General features: G+C 38.2%; 4 protein-coding genes across 4 annotated transcripts; 2 read left to right on the plus strand and 2 right to left on the minus strand.

The window, feature by feature from the left end:
• Positions 1–6,864: 6,864 nt before the first annotated feature.
• LOC122306449 lies at positions 6,865–10,933 on the minus strand. Its single transcript, XM_043118880.1, has 10 exons — positions 10,862–10,933; positions 10,620–10,715; positions 10,180–10,517; positions 9,419–9,674; positions 9,092–9,274; positions 8,272–9,016; positions 7,974–8,098; positions 7,787–7,859; positions 7,074–7,744; positions 6,865–6,969 (listed from the first exon to the last, which is right to left on the minus strand). Exons 1-10 carry the CDS (start codon positions 10,931–10,933, stop codon positions 6,865–6,867), a joined length of 2,664 nt encoding a protein of 887 aa, XP_042974814.1.
• A 2,380-nt stretch (positions 10,934–13,313) lies between these two features.
• On the plus strand, positions 13,314–16,208 carry LOC122307013. The gene is made up of 3 exons (XM_043119613.1): positions 13,314–14,225; positions 15,410–15,597; positions 15,679–16,208. The coding sequence occupies exons 2-3, from the start codon at positions 15,442–15,444 to the stop codon at positions 15,991–15,993; spliced, it is 471 nt and encodes a 156-aa protein (XP_042975547.1). The 5' UTR covers positions 13,314–14,225; positions 15,410–15,441; the 3' UTR covers positions 15,994–16,208.
• A 545-nt stretch (positions 16,209–16,753) lies between these two features.
• LOC122306450 (protein FAR1-RELATED SEQUENCE 9-like) lies at positions 16,754–18,507 on the minus strand. The gene is made up of 5 exons (XM_043118881.1): positions 17,593–18,507; positions 17,389–17,478; positions 17,208–17,282; positions 17,077–17,131; positions 16,754–16,789 (listed from the first exon to the last, which is right to left on the minus strand). Exons 1-5 carry the CDS (start codon positions 18,505–18,507, stop codon positions 16,779–16,781), a joined length of 1,146 nt encoding a protein of 381 aa, XP_042974815.1. The 3' UTR covers positions 16,754–16,778.
• A 2,660-nt stretch (positions 18,508–21,167) lies between these two features.
• Positions 21,168–22,547, plus strand: LOC122306451. The gene has a single exon (XM_043118882.1). The coding sequence runs from the start codon at positions 21,168–21,170 to the stop codon at positions 22,545–22,547; it is 1,380 nt and encodes a 459-aa protein (XP_042974816.1).
• The last annotated feature ends 2,800 nt before the right edge of the window (positions 22,548–25,347 follow it).

Here is a 25,347-nt window from a genome sequence, read left to right on the forward strand (position 1 = left end):
TCTATCAACACAAGACTTGAAAGTGGCAAGTCTTTGGGGAGAAGACTTCACATACTTAATCAGATTTCGGACCCTTACAATTGAGTTATCAACATCTTTCAAACCTTCACTCACAATAAGGTTTAAGATGTGTGCCGTACACCTCATGTGAATAAACTCGTGATTTGCTATACAATCCGCACTTCCTATTTCCCTTGTTCTCAACCAATCAATAGCAGAGTCGTTAGAGGTAGCATTATCCACTGTAATTGTGAGGATTTTGTCAATGCCCCAATCAAGCATACACTCCTCCAACTCCCTCCCAATCGTTGCCCCCTTATGGTCGCTAATCCGAACAAATGAAATGATCCGCTTATGCAACTTCCAATTATTATCAATGAAGTGAGCGGTCACACACATGTAATTAATATTTTGGATAGAAGTCCAAGTGTCGGTGGTTAGGCATACTCTTTGTTTGGTGGTCAAAAATATTTTCTTCAAGCTATCCTTCTCTCTCAAGAATACCCTCATGCAGTCACGCATTACGGTAAATCGAGAAGGAATAGGAAACCTTGGATCAAGGGTTTTAACAAATTCTCGAAACCCTTCTCCCTCAACACATCTAAATGGTAGCTCATCCACTATCACCATCCTAGTAAGGGCAGCTCGTATTTTTTTCTCATTATATTTGGCCATCCCTAAGGTCTTCTCCCCTTCCCCTCCTTCACTTCTTGCTTCCGGGACCAAGAATGTTTGACTCTTATCCAATTTACTCTTACGGTTTTTGGGGCAAAGTTGGATGTGTGTTTTCATGGCCGAAGTGCCTTGCCTTTTGGGATGGCATTTCCATTGCCTATGACAATGATTACAAGTAGCTATAGGCTCTTCGGGATCACAATCGGGCACTCTTGTGAAGTGGGACCATACCTCAGACCTATTCTTAATATTTCTACTACCAGGTGGAGGGCGAGGGGTAGAATGAAAGGCACTAGGAGTACCTACTGAAGAGCCTATTGGTCCGCTAGACTCATCAACTATTGGAATGAGAATATCAATCGGTTGTTCTGGGGCTGGAATGCCAGGACAAGATGCACCTGTGGATGTAGGAGTGTTTGTGCCTTCCATATCCATTATTTAATAACTAGAACTGTAGAGCACAACAAATAAGATAAACATAAAGAAAATAAATTCATGAACTAATGTAAAGATTACTCAAGTAACTTATATGATATACATATATAGTAGTAATGAGAAAAAATGTCCTATGAATCTATAAATGTGGTTGCATCGCTCGACCCTCGCTCGACACTTCGCTCGAGCGAATTCAGGCAGAGTGTGCCGCTCGACCCTCGCTCGACACTGAGCTCGAGCGAATTTAGGCAGAGTGTGCCGCTCGACCATCGCTCGACACTGAGCTCGAGCGAATTCAGGCAGAGTGTGCCGCTCGACCCTCGCTCGACACTGAGCTTGAGCGAACTCAGTGCTTACTGGGTTAAAAGCTTCTGCGAATCTGCTTAGTGCTTACTAGAGGAATGGGAAAAAACAAGTAATAGCATTTCAGATCATCAAGGGCTACTGAAGGAGATTGATCCTAACAACATTTAGTGTATTTCATAGTAGATCCTAACAACAAATTCCAACAAATTCCATACTTCAATAAATTCTAAACCATTTGTACACTTAAACCCATGACCCCCATCCATCTCTCATGAAGAAAACCCATGGCCTTTCATAAATAGCACACAACAATCCTAAAATCTACAACTATCCAACGATTCCAGCACACAAACAAACCTAATATCCACAACTATCAAGAAAATGAACAAAAATAATGCAAAAATAGTTAAGATATACAAATTATAGAGAGAGAAAGAGAGAGAGAGGCACCTCGGTTTTGCAAAGAATGGGCTTTCAGAGGAGTGACGGAGGTCGGAGGGGCGACGGCACGGCACGGGTTCAGATGAGAGGTGAGGCACTGAGGAAGAAAATGATTCAAAGTCTCAGACGTTCAGACTTTCAGTGAAGCTGTGAAGGCACTAAACACTGAAGGGGGAGGGGAGGGAATCGGGAGGGGGGGGGGAATGAAAAGTGGAAAACCCTAATGGGTTAGGCTGAAACGGCGCCGTTTCAGCCTAACCCATTAGGGTTTTCCACTTTTCACTTTTAAAAAATTGGGAAAAAAAAAAGTTACAAATACAAATTAATAAGTTAGTAAAAATAAATTAATAAGTTAGTAAAAATATATTTAAGTTAGTAAAAATGTATACTAATAAATATATTATATATTAGTAATATACTAATACTAATACTATTAGTCTATTAATATATAGTAAATTAGTAATATTTATTAACTTATTTACTATGGTCTAATAACTAGATAGTCTAGATGTAATAATTAGTAACTAATAATATCCCTTTCAAAAAAAAGTAACTAATAATATCTAATAACACTAGTTACACTAGTACTGATAGATAATAACTTAAAGATACTAATTTAATATACATATAACTAATAGTATACTAATAAATATATTATATATTAGTAATGCACTAATACTAATACTATTGGTCTATTAATATATAGTAAATTAGTAATATTTATTAACTTATTTACTATAGTCTAATAACTAGATAGTCTAGATGTAATAACTACTAACTAGTAACTAATAATATGTCCATAACACTAGTTACACTAGTACTAATAGATAATAACTTAAAGATATATATTTAATATATATGTAACTCAATAGTATACTATTGAATTATATTAGTAATTTACTATATATTAATAGTCTAATACTATTAGTCTATTAGTAAGTTAGTATATGGTATAATAGTAAATTAGTATATGGTATAATAGTAAATTAATAATATTTATTAACTTATTTACTATAGTGAATGGCCTATAACAAATATGTAATAACTAGATGTAATAACTAGTAACTAATTATATGTAATAACACTAGTTACACTAGTACTAATAGATAATAACTTAGAAGATATTAATTTAATATATATTAACTAATAGTATACTATTATATATATATATTATATTAGTAATAAACTACTACTAATACTATTAGTCTTTAATATATAGTAATATTTATTAACTTATTTACTATAGTCTAATAACTTATAACTAGATAGTCTAGATGTAATAATTAGTAACTAATAATATGTGATAACACTACACTAGTACTAAATTACTAATAGATAATAACTTAAAGATATTAATTTAATATATACAACTAATAGTATACTATTATATATATTAGTAATTTACTATATACTAATAGTCTAATACTATTAGTCTATTAGTATATAGTAAATTAATAATATTTATTAACTTATTTACTATAAGTTTATAACTAATAACTAGTGCTAATTGCTAGTATATTATTGGATTTAACTAATGATGTTACTATATTTATATTTATATGATTACTATATAGAAAAACACATATTTTTTACAAAACATGTACACTAGCGGAGCGGAGTCGGAGTCGGAGTTGGAATAGGGAGTCGGAGTTGGAGTCGGAGTCGGAGCGGAGTCGGAGTCGGAGTCGGAGTCGGAGCGGAGTCGGAGTCGGATCCGGCTGGACTCCGACTCCGACTCCGACTCCGACTTTTCTCGAGAAAAAACTCCGACTCCGACTCCGACTTGTCAGAGCCGGAGCGGAGTCGGGGTCGGAGTCAGATTTTCGGATTTTTGCTCAGCCCTACTAGCAGGTAGGGGTAAACGTCATATTTTTAGTCCAACTTTTTAATCCACAGAAAGGGAATTCCCGTTGATCAATAATTGCATTTTTAGTCTAGCTTCCTTGATGAGATGATACATTTTGTGGGGTTGGAACTTGGAATTTTCCATCCCTGCCAAGTAAATAAGACCAAAACAGGAGATTTAAAAAAAAAAAACAATCATTTTTAAAACAAGATTAGTAGATTTACTCATATGCTTAGAATCAAGAATCCTTGTTTTCATCGAAAAAGTCAATTTTGTTGTATATTTATTCTTCTAGTTACTTGAAAGTTTTGATTTTTAAATATAAGTTAAAGTCTTTTTCAAAATACCTTTATTTAACCATTCTGTGATATGAAATACAAAGCTTAAAGTTGGCCCAACGTGAATAAGGGATAAAAAGGAATAAGCAGCCCAACCCCACTCGTGGAAGATAGTGGAAGACTTTGACTCGCTTTGCAAGATGTGGTTAGAATTTTAATTATTTAATTATTATGATAAATGGAATTGTTGTAAGGAAAAGTTATATCCAAATAGGAGCAACTCCTTCATTCATTGGATAGCTTCACCCCTTTTTTTCCACTTCCACTCACACCACTTATTACTCAACGGCGAAAATACAATGATGTATTTGCCTCTATCATGGAATGATGAAAATATGACGCCGGCAGTAGTCCAACAGTAAAGACCCAGATACAAAAGGCCATGTTTAATTTTTCAAATTTTTATTTTTTCAAAATATTATTCAAAATCAAATTAAATATCCTTAACATGAATAATATGTTATTTAAATGTTGCATTTAATCGTTATCTAATTATTATCTACTTGAGTCTTAGGTTCGGTTTGGTTTAAGAAAATTCTCATCTCAAATTTAAAATTTTAATATTATCATTACAACCTTCTCAAATCTCCATATAAAATATAATAAATAATTCTACTTTTTATTAACTTTTTCAAATATCAAAACAATAATAATATTAAAATATAATATTTTAATATTTTATCTTAAAATTCAAAATCCTCACATACCAAACCTTACAACCACCTAATTTAAGCCAACCCCATAGTGGACATCCACCACGGGTAGCCAGCATGGGCCACCATATGGAAGCTGGTGCCACCAACCCACCATGAGCAACCTCAATTTTTTTTTTTATTGTTTTCTTTAAGTTTTTAAAAATTTAAAAATTACTTTTTTATTATAAAAATATAATAATTTTTTAAAACATTTAATTAAAATCATTTTGTTAAAAAATCAACTTGCCACGTTGCAATCTCTTGCTTGTCAATGTGATTTCTGGTTAATTCCAATGAATGGAGAAATTTGCTCAAATCCTATCTCCAATAAACGCATGCCACATGAAGTGGTTTATGACTAAATATATGTCACACAAGTATCTAGATGAAAGTAGACCAAAGCACGAAGGTGTCTAGTCAATGGCCAAACTCGAAATTCTATTTTGAGGGCCATATTGATCTATGGAATGAGCTATGCAATGACGATAATGCTTGCATTCATGTTTATGTGTATGTATATGTATATATTATGCACTTTATTGTTTATAATTATAAGAAAACACATTATAGACGTAATTTAATTTTATATTCCTTCAATTTATAAGAAATATTTTTTGGATTGTATATTTTTTAACTCATATTTCCAAGTTCTAAATATATATATATTTTATTTTTATGTATGTATACTCATTTTTATATTTTGGATGCAAAAATTATGAATTTTAAAAGTTATAGAACCATTATTTCATACTTTTAAGTTGGTCATCGAAATTCAAGTCGATGCTTAGAACTAAACTTTTGGTTTTGGTGGGAGTTTGACGCAGCCACAAACACCCAATCCAGTCAGTTACATATATGGAGTGGCATTGCAACACTGGCAGGGATGCTATGGGGCAGGTGGACAAACATGGTGTGGACCCTTTTTTCTTACTTTTTGTTTTTTCTTCTACTTCTTGAGTATGGCAGTAGTTGCCTTTTGCTTTTGTAAGTAAAGTTTTTTTACATCGGATTGGCTACTCAACATTTTATATATATTTTAATTTTTTAAAAATAATTATATTTTTATTAAATTAATTGAATTATTCAATTGATTATACATATTTGAAAAGGAAAAACGGACAAGCCATCGTGTTTCACATGAAAGTGTCTTCTTGGCTTTTCTTCACTTTTTAAAATGCTAGTGCATATATTTTAGTCAAAGTCTCATATTAGCCTTTTATTCATTCTGAAGTCTACCAAACTTATATATTGCTTTATAGAAATGCAAAGGCTGCCGCATTCCGAAATGCTGCATAGAATACCTTTGGTTGTTTCAGGTAAATATATTTTCCGTATATCGTTGTTGTTACACTTCTTACTTTTTTTTACCACTTCTTTATTATTTGAATGTATTTAAAATTCTTATTTTTTATATTATTTTCATTTTTCAAACATCCTTAATTAATAAAAAATATATAATTTCACTAATAATCACTTCTTTAACTATTAAATAAATACAATAATTAAAAAAGAGAGTAGTAAAATGGTGGTAGGAGGGACTAGTAAGCCTATCATTATTCTATCATGAATGGGCATGCCAACATATTTTGACCATTTTCTTTCATCAACCTTATCTCATAGGGGCCCAAGTGTTAATACTTTGACACGATTTTCCCGATGTTGTCGAGAAGAAATTCACAAAATTTGATAAAGCAGAAAATGAAACTCTCATGAAGTTGCTTACTACCATAACATACAATGACATTAGTGGAGTCCGTGAGCACATTATGAAACTTACTCATTTCTTTAATAAGTTGAGAGAAATGAAAATTGAGTTGGCAGATAGTTTTCTTGTGTGGCAAGTACTAATATTTGTCATATAAATTTGATGCTCATAAGGCTACATAAAACGCTCAAAGAGATTAATAGAGCTTGTGTGAGATGATTACTATCGTCTCTTAAGAGGTAGAAGTGATTAAAAAAAAAGGGGAAGGTCTTAGGCTACATTTGTTATAACTCAAGACTTTGAAAATCTCAAGAAAAAACTTTCTAAGAGCAAAAACAATAGGAAGCCGATCGAATCACATGAACAATCGATTGCCAAACCAAACTAAAAGGCTTAAGCCAACCTTCCATGCAAACTACACATCTACGATGCCAAAGATGCCAAGAAAGCAAAGAATGAAGGAGGCCCACAATAATACCAACCTGAGAAGAGGAAGAAACACGATGAAACCAAAGAGATTGTTTCTTTCTAATTACCACGAAGAGGTAACCCAAAGATAGTGCCACAATAACGCCACATCCGAGCAGCAAAATCTCCTCCAAACAAAACATGATTTTGATCCTCGTACTTACCAGCATCACAACAATCACAATTAGAAATAATTGGCACCCTACACGATGGAGATGATCATCCACACTGAAGGCATGATGCCAAGCCTTCCACATAGAAACCGAAACCTTCAAAGGGAGCTGACTATGCCACATCCGAGAATGCCAATTCATGGTAGAACCTCTAATACGGATACAATCCCATGCTGACTTTGTAGAGAAACAGCCACTATCTCGCTTCATCCATACCAATACATCTGATCCGCCCTTGCAAATTGCTAAAGATTCTAGTATATCATTAACATGATCTTGACCCACCAGATTAACCAAGAGCTCCACATCCCACAAATTAGACAGTGGACACTCCTTAACGTTAAGTAAAGGACTACCCACCATCGGAAGATCAGAATACAAGGGACCCTGATCCCGCCACTTATCATACCAGAAGAAAAGGTTGCCTTCCCTGAGGTGCCACTTCGATTTTTCGAGAACCAAAAGAATATAATTAGCAATCATTTTCCAAAATCTTATGCCTTTATTCGCATCAATAAGAAGCCAAGGTTTAGACCCCACATATTTAGCTTTGAAAAACTGAGCCCATAACGAATTACCTTGGATTAAATTCCAAGCAAACCTCATATGCAAAGCCTTCTGCATATCAGCTAGGTGACGCAAACCCAAACCACCTTCTTCCACTGGAAGACACATGTTCTTCCAAGCTACCTATTTTTTCTTACCTCTCCCGCTAGCCTCTCCCCAAAAGAAAGTGCTAATTAAAAACTGTAACTCCTTGATAATAGATTTAGGAACCTGAAGGATAGCAAATAAGTGTAAAGCCATGTTGGAAAGCACATGCCTTAGGAGGATGAGATGACCTCACAAAGAAAGAAGCTTCATCTTCCAACCACTTATTTTATTACGGACTTTTGTGATCGTCTCCTCCAAATGAACTTGCTTGAGCCTCCCCGAAATAATAGGCACTCCAAGATACTTGAAAGGAAAAGAACCTTCCGAATACCCAGTCATTCGCTTAATAGCTCTCTTATGACCTGAAGAAATCTTATTAAAAAAAAAATAGCAGTCTTTTCTCTATTAATACTCTGGCCCGACCAAGTCTCATATTTTTGAAATGTAGATAGAAGTTCCTGAATAGTTCTCATGCTACCATTCGTGAAGATCACCACATCATCGGCATACATAAGTTGTGAGATTTGAGTCGTACCTTTGAGAATGATATTGCCATCATGAGATTTCTTATTAATAGAATGGACCATTTCTTGCATAAGGGAAATATTTTCAAAAATGCTTGGAATGAAAGCACCTTGCTCAAGAGAGATCATGCTAGTGAGAAGGCCCATCAGCTGATTAACAAGAATTTTAGCACAAATTTTATAGAACACTGAATAGAGGCTAATTGGTCTGAACTTATCAAACCCAGTAGGCACATCCACCTTCGGGATTAAGACAATGTAAGAGGCCAAGTAGAAATGTGGCAGCTTCTTAGAGAGGGAAAAAAAAAAATCTAAAATAGCTTCAAAGATATCTACTTTAACAATCTTCCAACAGCTTTTAAAAAATCCTGCCCCAAAACCATTGGGACCTGGAGAACTATTAGAAGGAATTGATGACAGAGCCGCAAAGATATCATCCATAGTTGGAATACAAGCAATATGACCATTAGCTTCATCTGAAATAACATGCGAGATAAGATAAGACAAATTTGGCAAAACACGAAGAAAATTTGCTTGAAGAAAACTAGAGAAATACTCTACCGCTCCCTGATGTATGGCTTCTGGCGACTCAAACATGCCCCGTTCGCAGCTATCATGCCAGAAATGCGCTTCCGCCTCCTTTTTGCCCAAACAAGCATGAAAACATTTTGAGTTCCTATCACCTTCCAACTTCCCTTTTAACTTTGTCATCTGAGCCAAACGAATATCCTCCCTACGTCTCCACGAAGACAATTCCTGAGAGGTTAAAATTAAATCCCTGTCATCTTCGGCACTCCATTCATTTTGAAGCTAGCTTTCAAGCCTTTCCACCTGCTCCTCAAGATGGGCAATGTGAGAGGTAGTCCGACCAAAAACCCTTTTATTCCATTCTCGGAGAGCGACCCGAACCTGTTTTAACTTGGTAGCAAGCTTCCATAAACCCTTGACAGCCACAGGAACCATCCAAACTCTCTGCACACAGTTTAAGAAATCTGGATGGTCAACCCACATTTGCTGAAACAGAAATGGGGAAGGGCCATAAGAGAAAGGGTCAATAGTTAATTCAATATGCATCGGGCAATGATCCAATGTAGATCTAGGAAGATAAGAACACATAGAATTAGAGAATTAGGACAATAAAGCATCATCAAGGAACACCTGGTCAAGTTTCGCCCAACTCCTGGATAACCCTTGTTGGCCATTGCACCAGGAAAATTTACTACCCTGGGTTTTCATATTAATCAGACCACCTTGATCAATCCAGCTATTAAACTCATCCATAGCAACCTGAGGCCTAGGATGACCACCTTGCCTTTTAGAGTCAGATCGAATAATGTTAAAATCACTTGCAAATAAACAAGGCTCGACTCTAATACGATGCAAGCACAAGTCAACCCATGACTCCTGTCTCTCACTTCGATTACATTTAACATAAATGAAATGACATAAAAAACCTGATTTTCGGCCTCAACACGAGCTGAAATAAATTGCAAACTCATGCCAACAATACAAACAACTACAACATTATTCTAAAATAATCAAACTTTCCCACCAACAGCTTTATTCAAGGTGCCCTTTTCAAAATTCAAACACCTCGTCAGACTATGAGCTTGATCAAAGCTAGTAAAGGGTTCCATTAAAACAACAATAATCGGTTTCAGAGACCCAATCAACTTCTTCAACCAACCTTTAGAGGTTTGAATCCCTCTAATATTCCATACAAACATGGAACCAATCATAAAGAAAGTTTAGTGGTTTGGGTGTGAACCTGAGTAGAACTCTTGACCTTCTCAAACTGTTTTTTCTTATATGTTCTTTTAGTGGCTAGATCCCCCTCCAACTCCGTGTGATAGTCTTTCTCTTGAGGCAAGACATCTGAATCTAGTTTAGGCTCAGGATCTGAAAATGAGATCCCTTACAAAAGAAATTCATCACTAGCTTTTGGACTCTCATGGTCTTGAGCCTCAGGATGCACTTCCTTTGCATTGGTTACTATCTCATGATATTGAATGGCAAGGGCATCTTGTACAAGAACCGTAAGACACATCTGCACTAACGGAGAGGCCTTAGACTGCACCAATGGAAGAACATCAATCTGCAACTTATTGGAAATGGATGGAACCAACGTACGTGAGCCAACCACCTTACCAGACTGACCAATAACCTCAAAAACGTCGCTCTTAATGAGTACCGGTAGAGCATCACTAGATTGCACCCTCAAAAAGTCACCCATCTGCAGGTCAGATGATGGAGGTTGCTACTGCACCAACGGAAGCTCATTAATAACCTTCATATAACCTGCCACATCAGAAACCACCACCAAAATCCTATCCTGCTAAATATGCGATGGACCCCCTACCTCCAGATTTTTCTCAGATGCATTATGAGTCACAATATTTTGATCAACTACCTCAATTTCAGGGGCCTTAGCCTTCGGAACCTCCCCAGTAGGATTCTGTTTTTATCAAACCTAGAACTTCTCCCCATTCACAGCCTTCCTAGCACAACACGTACTAGAATTATGTCCCTGCACTTTGCATCTACCACAAAAAGTAGGAAGTGTTCCATAAATAATTTCTTGTTTACGGCTTGAAGGCATACCAAGGACCCCAATCCAGAAGAATTGAATCGGTTGAACATCCACATCCATCTCCATGCATAGCTGAGCTCCATCCGTGCGAGTCACACAACGAGTCGGGTTGTCTCTTCTGATGAACTTACCAATGGGTGCAATGAATATACGTAAAAAGGACTCATGATAGAAGTTAGGAGGAAAACCTGGTAGCACTATCCAAACCGGAACTATGGAGGGCTCCTCATCTTTACTGAAGTCCGGTGTCTAGTGGAAAGCCCGGTAGAAAATGCCATCGATGTCGCAAGCTTCCAGAGACAAGGCTTTCAGAAAATCATCCTCAGATGATAAGTGAACAAATACGTTACGTGGACGCTGCATAGCCAAGACCACTAGGGTACATTCCAGACCCCATCGGCAGCGTATGAAAGCTCTAATGGCATCCAATGAGGGACGGTTTCTAAGGAACTTCAGGACTATGGAAAACTTGAAGGGATCAGCCAAACGTGAAATCTCCTCTTTTGAGAATTGAAAATACAACACGTCGTCAACGCTCTTCGGCATACAAGAAGAGATGGAAACCTTTGGGAGAGGCTGAGGCACAACCACAAAGAGTTCTACAACGGAACATTGCCCAGCGTTAGCAACTGCAGCTGCCATGCAGCCCTACGTATCTGTAACCATATGACTCCAAAGAGAATGAAACCCTAGCAGAGCTCTTTCCAAAAATGACCGCACTTGAGAGAGATTGGGGTCTAATATGATCTTAGTGTGCTTTACAGCTTGGTTAGAGAAGAAAGGTACAAATATGACCTTAGTGTGCTTTGAGGCTAATATGATTGATGTTCCCTATGATACTTGAGGTTAGATACTCATGCAACAATTCACATTACAAATTCTTTTCAAGAATTAAGAAGCATTAGAAAGTTGAGTGATGGTCAGTCGATGCATACTCATAAATACATACGTAAATAACATGAACATGAGCTTATCTTTTACTTGTTATAGGTTAGTACCCACTGTTGACCCTTGCAGGCTGTGGAATTCATACATAAGGAAGACAAACTTGGTGCACTACCAGCATGTACAACTTGGCAGTGCAATATGTCCATAACATATTGTACTTTCTCTTATCATAACGTAGACCATTACATATCTTATCATTCAGACTTCATTGTAACCATACTTGCATACTTTTCATACTATAGATTTCAAGTGAAATTGCATATTTCATAAAATGTTGTGATACATATTTCCTCACATAAAATCATGATTTTTTATAAATATTTTGATCCACAGCTCCTTTCATAAAATTATGAATTTTCATAAATAATTTAATACATAAATCTTCACATAAATTATGGATTTTCATAAAATATGTTGCGTCTAAACTTTGACTCAAATTAGTGAATCGAAAATTTAATGCAGTTTTACCTGCAAGTATATATGTATTGTAGTACCTAACATGATCGAATCCACAGGCATTGACTTATATGATAAAGAAAATAACTCAAACAATAAAAATAAATTACTAAAATGAACGTGCAATCAAACAGAAAAGAAAATTACTGAGATAAAGATTTTAAAGTAATAGAATAAAACTAAAATGATAAAGTAAATCGATATAGAGAATAACTAAGGTTTCAAAAATCCATCTAATAATTTATAATATTCTTTCCAATCGATTTATTTCAATTAAACTAAAATAATGATTTCATTTAACTGAAATATTTAACATTTAAGATCAAGAAAATTAATCACTAAAGATGAAATATAAACAATTGATGATTAAAACATTCACAAATTCATTTGAAAATTACAAGGATTTTTCAAGCATTCAATGTAGTCGGAAATCACAATAGATCAAGATAAATATATAGATAATCAAAATTTCTAATAATAAAACTATTCAATCGATCAAACTTACAATAAAAACATTATTGTTGATTGGAAATAATATCTAACTCATTATAATTCACCTCTAATTTTAGTACAAAAGATTTAGCTAATTATGTTCATCACAAGTATCATGGAAATTATAAAAATATTCTCTATGATATAACTAAAATAAAATAAAAAACAATCACAAGAAAGTAAAAGTGAAGAGGAGATAGAGTTAAAAGTTTCCTTTCCGAAAAGTTGAAGTCCAAATAAAAAAAAGTAAAAATTTCCTCTCCGTTTCGATGAAGCCCATGGAAGACTCAAGCTTTGCCTTTTCTTTCTTTTTTCTTTGTTTCGTCCAAGTCTGCTGCGTTGGCTCTGCTCTCCCCATAGTCAAAGTGCATGCCCCGTTTGCTTTCCAGCTGTCTCAAAAAAATCTGTCCCTAACCCGTTCATCCAAATGAAAAGCTACTCCCCAAAACGAAAAGCTTTCTTCCCATTTTTTCTTCGTAAGCTTCCAGAGTCTCCTCTCTATCTTCCCCTTTTTCCTTTGTTTATTTCCGTAAGTCAAACCCCAGATGAAAAAAATAAATCCCTCTTGTCTCTACGTCCCCGTGGTCCTTCCAAAGTCTTTTCTTCTTTCCATAAGCGTGGGTCTTTTTTTCTTTCCGTTTTATCTCTCCGTCCTCGCTCTCTCTCTCTCTCTTGCCTTGCCTTGCCCTCCGGTCCGTAGCTCTCCTCCATGAAAGACCCTCCATTCTTTTCAAGAAAAATGCTATTTGCACACTGCGTCGCGTACCCTTCGCGTACACGCCGTCCACGTGGCACGATTAATGAAACGGTGCGTTGCGCACCGCATCGAGGATGACACCGGGGCTTATCGTTTTGCCTCCCCTCTTCCTTCACGTACAGAGTGAGGATGAAATTAGGGCTAGATGGCTGCCTCCACACTTATCTCCTTCACGTTCAGCGAAACCCATTTGAAAACCAATTCGTGTGAATGCCAATTCAAAACCAGAAATAAATCCATTGAAACCAGGTCTACCCATTCCAAGTCGTGCGAAACCCATTTCAAAACCAGAAATTTCAATAGATCTACCAGGTCGTGCGAAACCCATTTGAAAACCAGAAATTTCACCATTGAAACCAGTCGTGCGAAACCCATTTGAAAAAACCAAAAATTTCACCATTGAAACCAGTCGTGCGAAACCCATTTGAAAAAACCAGAAATTTAACCATTGAAACGAGTCTTGCGAAACCCATTTCAAAACAAGAAATTTCAATAGATCTACCAGGTCGTGCGAAACCCATTTCAAACCAGAAATCTCACCATTGAAACCAGCTTGTGCGAAACCCATTTCAAAACCAGATATGTGGTGCACCTTCACGCTGCAGAAAACACCCATTTGAAGGCAGGTCGTGCGAAACCGATTGGTCAGCGAGCGAAGAAATTTCCCTCACTTTCGCACTTCTCTCGTCGGCGATTCCAGAAGCCTTGCGTCCATTGTTGAGGTACGCGTTGTCAACTTGGTCTTCCTACTGTTTAGAAGTTCATCTTCTTTTGCATTTCGAGAATCCAAGTAGATTTTTGAAGGTGCAGGGTTCCGAAAATGTTGAACTCGGGAAACGATTTGAGTGTGGTCTGTATTGTCCACATTATTTTGGAAATCACCAGATCTTGTCCCAAGAAAAAGAATTTGGGCCTAGTTGAAGCATTATATTGCTCTGCTGAAGAGGTCACAAAAACAATTTGCTAATTTCAGTTTTGCCCGTGATTAGTAGGTTTGGCTTTATTGGAAGAAGAATAATCTTGTTCAATGCCTTGTTAGAACTTATAAACTTCAGAATTTTGATGACACAAAGTGAAGTTGTCCTTGAATCCTAGCATGATGGCTTGGATGATTTTAAGATTTGGGGTAGATTTGGGTACACATTATATTAGAAGAGAAATTTTTAGGAATTAGGAACCCAATTTTTAAGACATTAATGCAAAACATGAACGTAGTGGGCTGAGGATGATGAAGAAGAGGCGTTGCATGTGAGACCTATATTGTTCATGCAAGTTGGCACATTAATTTGGTGAATTGGGTGTGGAAGTTTTAATTGGAGAAGTTACTCTTGGACATGCCGATATTATTGTTTATTCTGGTGTTAAACTTATGTCTAGTTTGAGGTGATATACTTTGGAGTTGGCTTACTCTAATTGATATCATTGTTGGGATGAAATAAAAATATGAGTAAATTGAATAATACTACTCATCAATATTATTATCTTTTCATCATCTCATAATATAAAATTAACACTGTATGAGAAGATGACTAAAAAAGCATGAATAGATTTTTTTAATATAAATTATAAAATTAAAATTATTTTTAGAGAAATTATATTGGTTGATTGTAAAATAGGATAGGAGGAAATTGTAAATGTATTTTACATAAGAGATTGGACAATCATAAGTTGAAAATAAGTACTCACAGCCGGATGTTCATTCCCACGCACAGATGTGAGATAGTTTAACAAGCATTCATAGACTGACCGAGAGAAATTTTTCATCTAATTTTGTAGCTTTGCCTTTGTCTCCTATAATCTAATTTTGTATTCTTTTTTCCATGCCTCAAAACTGAGCCCCTGCTTTTCAAAGTTCATAATCGGGATTTACAACAGAAGCTGATTGTTGTAGTTTGATCTCTACTAGAGCTCTGGCATCATTGTTTAAAGTCTGAGAATATGTCATCATCGACGACAACGTCTTCTTCATCTCTTGCCAAACAAAAGAGGGGTCATCCGAAATGCTTCTGTGAGATTGAAGCCCAACTGAGATACTCAAATACTCAACATAATCCAGGACGACCCTTCTTAAGTTGTCCAAAGTACAACAAAGAGGTAACTAAATTCAAATTTAGTTAAATTATTTTTTTGATGTTCATCTAACATTTTTTGCTTCAAATGTGTATAAAATTCCAGAGATTACCATATTGTAAGTATTTCAAATGGGTAGATGGCCATGAATACCCATTGTCGGACCCAAGTGAAACTCACACTGAAATTTCCAGCAAGGAGAAGGAGCTGAAGAAAAAACTGGTCGATATTGAGAAGATCATTATTGATTTGCGTAAAAGAGTAGACGACTTCGAGTTCATACTATCCAATAGAAATGAGGAGTTACTGAAAGAGTTGGTGGCTGTTGTACGTGAAGCAGAAATAAGACGTTCACGCATATTAGTCCGTGGGTTTTGGGCTTTAGCATTTGTTCTAGCATATTACTTGGTGGTTATGTAGTAATTTCAGATTAGTGTTAGAATTTAGTTGCTGCTGTATATATAATGATACTTCATATATTAGTGAAACTTGTGAACCATGTTTGCCACTGCACCTGAAACATGGTTCTCTTACAAGTGTGCCATGCATTTTTTGTCATCCATTTCTTGTATTGCATGGAAATGATTATGTGGTGGATGTTGTAGTTATGTCAAAACTGTAATTATTTTGTATTACTGAATGACTTTGCATGGAAATGATTCATGCGGCCAATGGGATTTTAATATCAACTTCATGTAATCTTTTGCATGAAGTTTTGGTAAATTATATGGCCTCAAAACGCCAACTTTTAAATAACTTCTATATAACTTGCCTTATTGTCCTTTTTGCCTGTAAATGAGAAGCTCTTCAATGTCAAGATAGAAATCCAACTAAATTTAAGATTATCTAACTGTTAGAATAGGAGGAAACGAGTCTTCCATAGTATTGTCTTTACACCCAAATTAAATCAGCCCACATTCTATCATTCACCTCACTTAGTTAGTGAAAGACCATCCGAATGCTATTGCACATGAACTTGGGCAGGAAGAACCCAGAATATACAAACAATACTCAACATAAAACATGGTTCTCAAATTCCCTTCCCGACCTGGTGATGGAACACTAAATACATCCAACATTTTCAATAGCCCGTACGCATGTTCCACATGAACTTCATTTCCCTGAATGACTTTGGCTAATCACGTACAGTCCAAATAGTGCCCTTTCAATATACTTCCCGCTAGGAGACATTCGGATTATATTCATTAATGAGTACCTACACAACACAATCCCAATTTTGTGTTAGATAAATTACAAAATTAAATTCTGTGATTTATTGGTGAAAAAATTCTTGGTTGTAGTCTGTATATATAATTTAAATTAAATCATTTTAAATGCATTCGTATATAGCTTCTGTAGCTATACAACTAATTCCGACAAGCAAATTCAATGACTATTACTAATATTTAAAATATAACAATACCAAGATTACCAAAGTTTTCAACATGTATTTGAATACTCAAATGATCCACATTACCAATAATAAACTTAAAAGTCACTGACCATCTACGGGTTGTGATCCATCAATTGGTTGTGATCCATCCATCCCAAATAACATCTGCAAGGAGTAATAGCAGTTTCTTAGTGTAATGTCAATATTACATTTCTCGCTAAAATAGCAATAGAAATATTACTATTTCTTGACTGGCGATCATTGATTCTTGGCGCTCCATTCGAGATTTTTCAATTATTAAGCTGTCTTCAACAAGCTGGTCATAACATAAAGATGGGAAAAAATATAATACAACCCAAACTGCCTTTTCCTGGCAAATAAGCTAGCAACCGAAAAATGTAAACTTTCTAAAGTTAATATACCTGCGACAATCCAACTTCACACATATCTTTTTCAGATGGGCCAAATAAATTCCGACGCGTATCTGGCAATGCTGTATCTCCTCCATCCCTCTAAAATAAAACAAGTAATCCGTGCATGTTATATATGGAATGCGTTAATAACATATCAAAACCAATTAATAACATGTGATATATTTGGACTCCCCAGTTTCGATAGTGAAGTACCTGTTTCCATTTTCCCTTGACTGTTGCATTCTTCGCCTTCGCTTTAACTTTCCGCATCTCTTTTTCCATTATCGATGCTCTCCTCAGAGATGGTGGTCTGCCTTTTCCTCTTACTACTAGCGGACTGAGTACTTTCTGTGAACCCGCACATGCAGCTGTCTCCGGTATCGAAGGAATAACATTGGAACCCGTGCATGTTCTTGATGGAGGTTCTTGGTTCTCACTATATAACTCAATCATTGAATACAACTTCTGTGTTGCATCCTCGGTATGTTTTTTTGAACCCGCAGCATAAGTAATCATCTTATAACAGATATTCAACAGAGTAGAATATCTGTTAGCATCTGCTCGCTGAGCCCCTGCGTCATAGCTGCCAGCAATTAACGTGTACCTCCTCTTGATGTCCTTCCTCCATCTGTCCAAAATGTACTGATTTGGCAAATCTTTTATACCATTAGACTTAAACACAACCAAAATATGCCTGCACACTATGCCCCTCATCTGAAATAGCCCACACGAACACTTTGCAATTGTATCCACCTCACTAAAGTCCACTGAATATGTAACTAGCTTAGTGAAGTCTTCCACATGAACTTCATCCTCTACATGATATGTCTTTACACCACCATCTCTCTTAAGCAACTCTGGGGCCAAATCTATAAGACATTGCAGTTCTCGCTGAACTTCCCTGAATTTTGCATTCGTATATAATTCTTGAAACTTCTTCTCGATCGGAGATCTAGATATGCAGGGAATTGTGACGCTAAATGAGTGAAAGTCAGCGTTATTTTCATTCTCAATTTTCTTCTTCAAAGCGTTGTCAAATTGGTCGACATACTCTTTCAAGTTTGTTTTCGCATGAACATAACCATAAAAAAAAGCATTCATGCTCTCGCTCCGCTGCGTTGTACTCATCCCTGCCCAGAAAGAATCTTTCAAGAATGCCGGTACCCAATGCTTTCTGTCAGTATATAAACTTTTCAGCCAACTATTCTCCTCCAGATTGTAAGTGGTGATTAACTACTCCCAAGCGCTTTCAAACTCTTGAACATTTTGGGTGTCATACACGCATTTCATCAAAGCAGTTTTCATCCCACTTTTGTAGGCAGAATAGGAGGAAAGCTTTTCAGGGACTTTTTTCAAGATATGCCACAAACAAAATCGATGTCGACTTTGTGGAAAGACAAGAGCAATAGCATTCTTCATTGCTCTGTCCTGATCAGTGATAATAGCTCTAGGAGCTATACCATCCATACACTGTAACCAAGTCTTGAATAACCATACAAACGTTGCCATATCCTCACTGGATATCAATCCAGCTCCCAAAAGAATTGACTGGCCGTGGTGGTTTACACCTACAAATGGTGCGAATGGCATCCCATATCTATTCATCAGATATGTGGTGTCGAATGTAACCACATCACCGAAATCTTCATAGGCTGCCCTACTACGGGGGTCTGCCCAAAGGACATTCTTTAACCTCCCGTCATCATCTAAATCCATGGACGCAAAGAACTTAGGATTCTTGTATTGCATCCACAAAAAATATTCCTGAAGTGCTCCAGCACCACCAGCGCCAAGTCGTAAATGTCGGGCCTTATCGATGTAATTCTTACAATCCTTTTCCAAAAACGGGAGGTTTTCGAAACCTCCCGCGCCAACGACAAGAGATCCGAAGCTCTTATTCATTCGGATACCAGCCAAATCATTTGTATCTAACACTCTTTTTACGGATTCAGACACTTCTCTATTACATCGAAAGAAGCGGGCTTTTTTTGGACTAAGGCCGTGGTTATGAATGTTATTAACTGTTGTCAACTCATACTTTCCGTCAACTTTTAAGAATTTAATCTTCGCCTTACACTGGTCTAAAATTAAATAAGACTTTTTTAGATGTTTTGTTAGAAATCAGAACGGTGCGTTTTAACATGAAACGCTCTGCTAGGGCTTCACGTTTCGTTCAAGGCTACGCTCACGTACGTTCCCTGCATGGCGGCCGTTGCAGGCCAGCCTCCCATGGCTGGTCCTTCACGGTCGTTCGCCGACCTGGTATCATCTGTGCCCCAACCACTGCCAGAGGTGGTGGTACCTTTCCGGCAACCAAAGTACATCGACGGTGAGCCTTTTTTCTCCTTTTCAGCCGAGGAAGTTGCCAAAACTGCAGAACCGTTCAGATTTTCCATGGTGGTGAAGTTTCTTCGGCAAAGACCATCCCTTAATAGCATCCGTGCCTTCATACGCAGCCGCTGGGGTTTGTCCTCCTTACCAGTCGTCTCTGCCATGCAACGGCCCAGAAATATATTCATTCGCATGTCTTCCGAATCGGATCTACACAAGGCTTTGTCAAGGGAATCGTGTGACATAGAAGGAATCCCCTACCGTGCCTTTGCATGGTCTCCGGATTTCGATGAAGACTTTGAACCGCCGACTGTGCCTGTTTGGGTTTTCTTGCCAGGCCTTCCGCCCAACTTCTATCACTCCTCCCTCTTAAAGATGCTCACGGCACCGATCGGGAATTACATTCGCCGTGATAATCCCACGAAGTGTGCTACACGCACAGATGGAGCCCGGATTTGTCTAGAAATTGATGCCTCACAGCAGCCCACCTCCCACTTCTGGATTGGTATTCCTGGAATGCTTAGAAGCAGCAGGCAGGAGATTCTGTACGAGACTTTGCCGGCTTATTGCTTGAACTGTCGTTGCCAAGGCCACAACCAAAGTACCTGTCATAATGGAGGGGAAAAAAAACAAACGGTGAAAGGTGGAAAAATCTGGAAACCGAAAGCTGGAAATCCGAGTGCCAAGGAGGACAACGTCAATGGAGGTTTACCGATTACAGTGGAAGTGTCTAACTCGGATAATATTGAGAAGAGGGTGGAGCCTTTTGTTGTTATTGTGACTGCTGAACAGGGTGAACCCAGTAATCCTCAATTGGAACACTCCAAACTGGTAGCCGCCGAAGCTCTTCAGAGCTTGGAAGATACGGAGAAGATGCAAGAAGAATTGGAGAAGACTGCTTTGAAGGAGGCTGTTCCCTTTCTGGTCGGTGAGCCTATTCCTATGGTTGACCTCTCGCTGGACAGGCATGCTCAAGTTGATGCTGCGGGCCCAGGTATTGTATGTACTTCTACGTCTGGATTGTGTGAGAAAAATTATAAAGGAGTGCTGCTATACTCGGGTGTTGAAGTCTTGGGAGGTATTTTGAACTCTATGGGCCCTGAACCTGTGGATACTACACTGGATCATGGTAAAACTGGACACATCTCCAAGGCTCAACCGGATCCGATCATTATTGAAGAGATAGAAGAGGATGACGCCGATGATATGGTCCATGATGGGCCTGCCATGGTCTCGGATGAAAATGCACCTCTTTGTGAGGAGATTGAACGTAAAACAACCTGCTCTGATGGTCAAGTTTGTTCAGATACCGACTCTGAAGGGCCCTTGGAGCATTTAGCTAAAAACAATCTTGTGGTCTCGGACTCGGATAGTCCTTCGGCTCTTAAACGGAATGGGAAAGGCATTAAACTAAGGGGTTCTTCCAGGGTTGTAAGCAAGCCCTCCCGCCTTAATTTATGAAGGTCTCTTACTTATATTGGAATGCTCGGGGTCTCGGAACGTCGAGAAAGCGTCTTAAAAATTTGGTAACAAAATTTCATCCTAAACTTGTTGTTATTGCTGAGCCTATGGTTAGAATCTCTCGTTTAGATATGTGGCGTGATAAATTGCATTTTGATGGTTGTTGCTCTAATGTTGAGGAAGGCGGCAAATTATGGTTGTTTTGGTCTCAAGATTTACACCTTGTTGTCGAGAACATGGGTGATCAATTTTTGACTATTAGACTCACTAATCTGAATGACTTCCGTATTACTTTTGTTTATGCGAAATGTTCCTATTTGGAGCGTAGAAGACTGTGGGATTCTTTGAGGGGGGCTAATATTCATCATCTTCCTTGGATGGTCATGGGTGATTTCAATATTATCAGAAATGACTCGGAGCGTAGAGGGGGCAGGCCAAGGTTGGCTTTGGCTATGGAGGAGTTTAACAGTTGGGTGGGTTCTTGTGGGCTTCTTGACATGCCTTCCTGTGGGAATTCTCTTTCTTGGTGTAATGGTCATTCTGGTAGATCACGGCACTGGGCTCGTCTTGATCGTTGTCTTTTCAACACAGCGGCTCTTGATGCTTTTCCTGGTGCTAATATGCAATACTTGGCGCGCACTTCTTCTGATCATGCGCCGATGACAGTCTCGTTGGAGAATCAGCTTATTCGGTATGGCTTTCCTTCCTTTAAATTTCAGCAAATGTGGATTTCTCATGCTCAGTTTTTCGATTGTGTCTCGCACTCTTGGAATGGTGATGATGTTGGGGGATCTCGTTTGAATATGCTTGTTACTAAACTTAAACGTCTCAAAATTGCTTTGAGATCTTGGAACAATCACACCTTTGGTAAAACTGTCTCCCACATAGCGGCTCTTGAGGATCGTATAAAGGGCTTGGAGGCAAGTTTACAAACTGAGTATGCTGAAGACGTGGAGGATGATCTTGTTGCCTCCCAGTTGGAACTATCAGTCTGGTTGAATAGGGAAGAACAACGCCTAGCCCAACAAGCCAAACAACACTGGATTCAGAAGGGTGAAGCTAATTCTGCTTTCTTCCGTGCTGTCAGTCGTCGTAATGATAAAGAGGTTAAAGTGATGCAGCTAGAGAATGGTTCTATTCTCTCCTCACCTGAACAAATTCATGACGGGGCTATCACTTATTTTTCAAATTTCTTGAAAGCAGGTAACAGTTGTGCTGAGCCTTATCTGGGGGACTTAGTTCAACCAACTATTTCACAAGATGACAACGATCTTCTTTCTTGTGTTCCTTTGTCTCAAGAAGTCTATGATGCTCTTTGCTCCATTCCGGAAGATAGTAGCCCGGGCCCTGACGGTTTTGGGTCGGGTTTCTATTGATCTTGTTGGCATATTGTGGGTACCGATGTTGTCGCTGCTGTGTCAGAGTTTTTTCAAGGTATGGCTCTCCCTCGGTTTTTCAATGCTACTCATCTGGTTTTAATCCCAAAAGTTGAAAATCCGACGAGTTTTGATAAGTTTAGACCGATTAGCTTGTGCAATGTCTTCTACAAAATTTGCACTAAAATCATGGTTAATCGCTTATCCCCCCTTCTTGCTAATTTTATTTCTCCTGAACAAGGAGCCTTTCTCCCTGGCCGTAGCATCTTTGATAACATTAGCATGACTCAAGAGATGATTCATTCTATTAATAAACCTGTTTATGGTGGGAATGTTGTCTTGAAGATTGACATGGCAAAGGCCTTCGATAGTGTAGACTGGTCCTTTCTTTTGCAGGTTCTTAAAGCTTTCGGTTTCTCAGATTTTTTCTGTAACTTGATTTGTCAATGCATCACGAATCCTTGGTTCTCTGTGGTTATGAACGGAGTCCCCAAAGGTTTCTTCAAAGGTGGTCGGGGGTTGCGTCAAGGTGACCCCATTTCTCCCTATCTCTTCATTCTTGTGGAAGACATTTTCTCGCGGATGATTAATCAACAGATCCATATGGGCAAGATCATTTCGTTCCACCACTCGCGAGGCTCCCCTATTATCTCACATCTGCTTTATGCGGATGACATGGTCCTGTTTTGTAATGGGGGAAAGGCTTCTTTGAAAGCTATTACTGATGTGTTGAAGACTTATGAACAGTGGTCAGGGCAAGCTGTGAACAAAAACAAATCCCATATTTTTTTCTCTACTCAGATTTCTGGATCTAGGCGTCGGGCCCTCCTTCGTTTCACTGGTTTTACGGAAGGAAGTTTTCCTTTTAAATATCTGGGAGTTCCTATTATCACAGGAAGACTGAAGATTGCTCACTTTGATGACTTAATTGCTAAAGTTCAGTCCAAATTGGAGGGTTGGCAGGCCAGATTGTTATCCAGTGGGGCGCGTTTGACTCTCATTAAGCATGTTCTTCAAAGTATTCCCGTGCACAGCCTTTCTATCTTAAGAACTCCGAAAGCCGTGATAGAGAAAATTCACAGAATCATCAGTACCTTCTTCTGGGGTGTTAAAGATGGGAAACCTAAGAAAAAATGGCGTTCTTGGGTGGATATTTGTAAGCCTGTCTCGGAAGGCGGTCTGGGCCTTCGTAACCTTCACGACATCCAATCTTCTCTCCATATGAAGCTAGCCTGGAACCTTCTGCAAGGTACTTCTCTCTGGTCCAAATTTTTTCATGCTAAATATATTGGTGATAGACATATTTCCATGGTGGATCATAAGAAAGGGTCTCTTTTTTGGAAGATGATTTTGAACAATATTTCTTTAGTGCAAGCTAATTCTAAATGGCAAGTTCGGGAGGGTAATGTTCTCTTTTGGCATGACCATTGGGCTGATGATGCTCCTCTTAGTGATAATATTCTGATTTCTGATATGCCTAATCTTAAATTGGAGGATTGTAAAGATGGGTTGGGTTGGAATATGGATTTGTTTACTCGCTTGGTTGGTCATCACAAAGCTAAGGACCTCATTTTGCAATTGGGTCGGATTAAAAACGGGAAGGATTTGTTGATTTGGCTTCCTTCAGCTGACGGTCTCTTCTCTACTAAAAGCGCGTGGAATTGTATTCGTATAAGAGCCCCTGTTTTTCCTTGGGCTAATTGGGTCTGGCATTCTGGTCTTCCCAATAATATTTCGATTACTATGTGGAAGGCCATTCACAATTGTCTTCCTGTAGATGACAGAATCCGTAATCTTGGTATTTCTATTGTCTCCCGCTGTGATTGCTGCTCTAATTCCAAATATGAAGATCTCAATCACTGTCTTGCTATAGGAGATTTTGCTGAAAATATTTGGCATATTTGTTATGTTGTTCTTGGAATTCCTTGGATAGAAGGTAGTTCTTGGAATCAGAGGGTGGAGTGCTGGTATAGGCGGGCAAAAAATTCTAATCGTCCGGGTCAATTGCTGGGTCTTCTTCCGGCTATCATTACTTGGCGCCTATGGAGACGTCGCTGTAAAGCCAGAATGGAAGGTTTGATGGAATCAGTCCAACAGGTTTGGTGTTCTATTAAATATTGGGTCTCTTGGATCGGGTTAAAGCTTAAGGATGTCAACTTGCTCTCTCGACGTGACGAAGGTGTTTTACATTGCTTTAATATGCCTTTAAATGTTACGAGGAAAGAGTTTATTATTCCAGTCAAGTGGAAGCTCCCTAAGCCAGGTTGGGTCAAATTGAATGTTGATGGCTCTTCTCTAGGCAATCCAGGCCCGTCGGGTGCAGGAGGCATCATTCGTGATGATAACGGTAATTTTCTTTGCGGGTTTGCAGCTGCCACTGGGCATAAATCCAACAACTATGCTGAACTGATGGGTCTACTTCATGGGCTTCGTCATATTGACCTGTTGGGTGTTTCATCTGTGGAAATCGAACTTGACTCCATGCTTGTGCTTAACTGGTTGAGGACTCAGAGATGTGGCCTGTGGTACATGGAAGATTATTGGGATGAGATCCAGAGTCGTCTCGCAGGGCTTAATGTTTCTCTTGTTCACTGCTATAGAGAATGTAACTCGGTTGCGGATGGGCTTGCTAAACTGGGTGCTAAAGGCCATACCCTCTCATGGTTTTCTTTATCTGATCTACCTGCTCCCATAAGAGGCAATATTCGGCTGGACAAAGGGTGTCTTCCCTACATTCGAAAAATCCGAAGACGATGTTAATATATCTCGGTTGATGGCTTTATCTTCAGGTATGTCCTTT

Source organism: Carya illinoinensis, chromosome 4 (assembly GCF_018687715.1).
Source record: "Carya illinoinensis cultivar Pawnee chromosome 4, C.illinoinensisPawnee_v1, whole genome shotgun sequence".
NCBI classification, from domain to species: domain Eukaryota; kingdom Viridiplantae; phylum Streptophyta; class Magnoliopsida; order Fagales; family Juglandaceae; genus Carya; species Carya illinoinensis.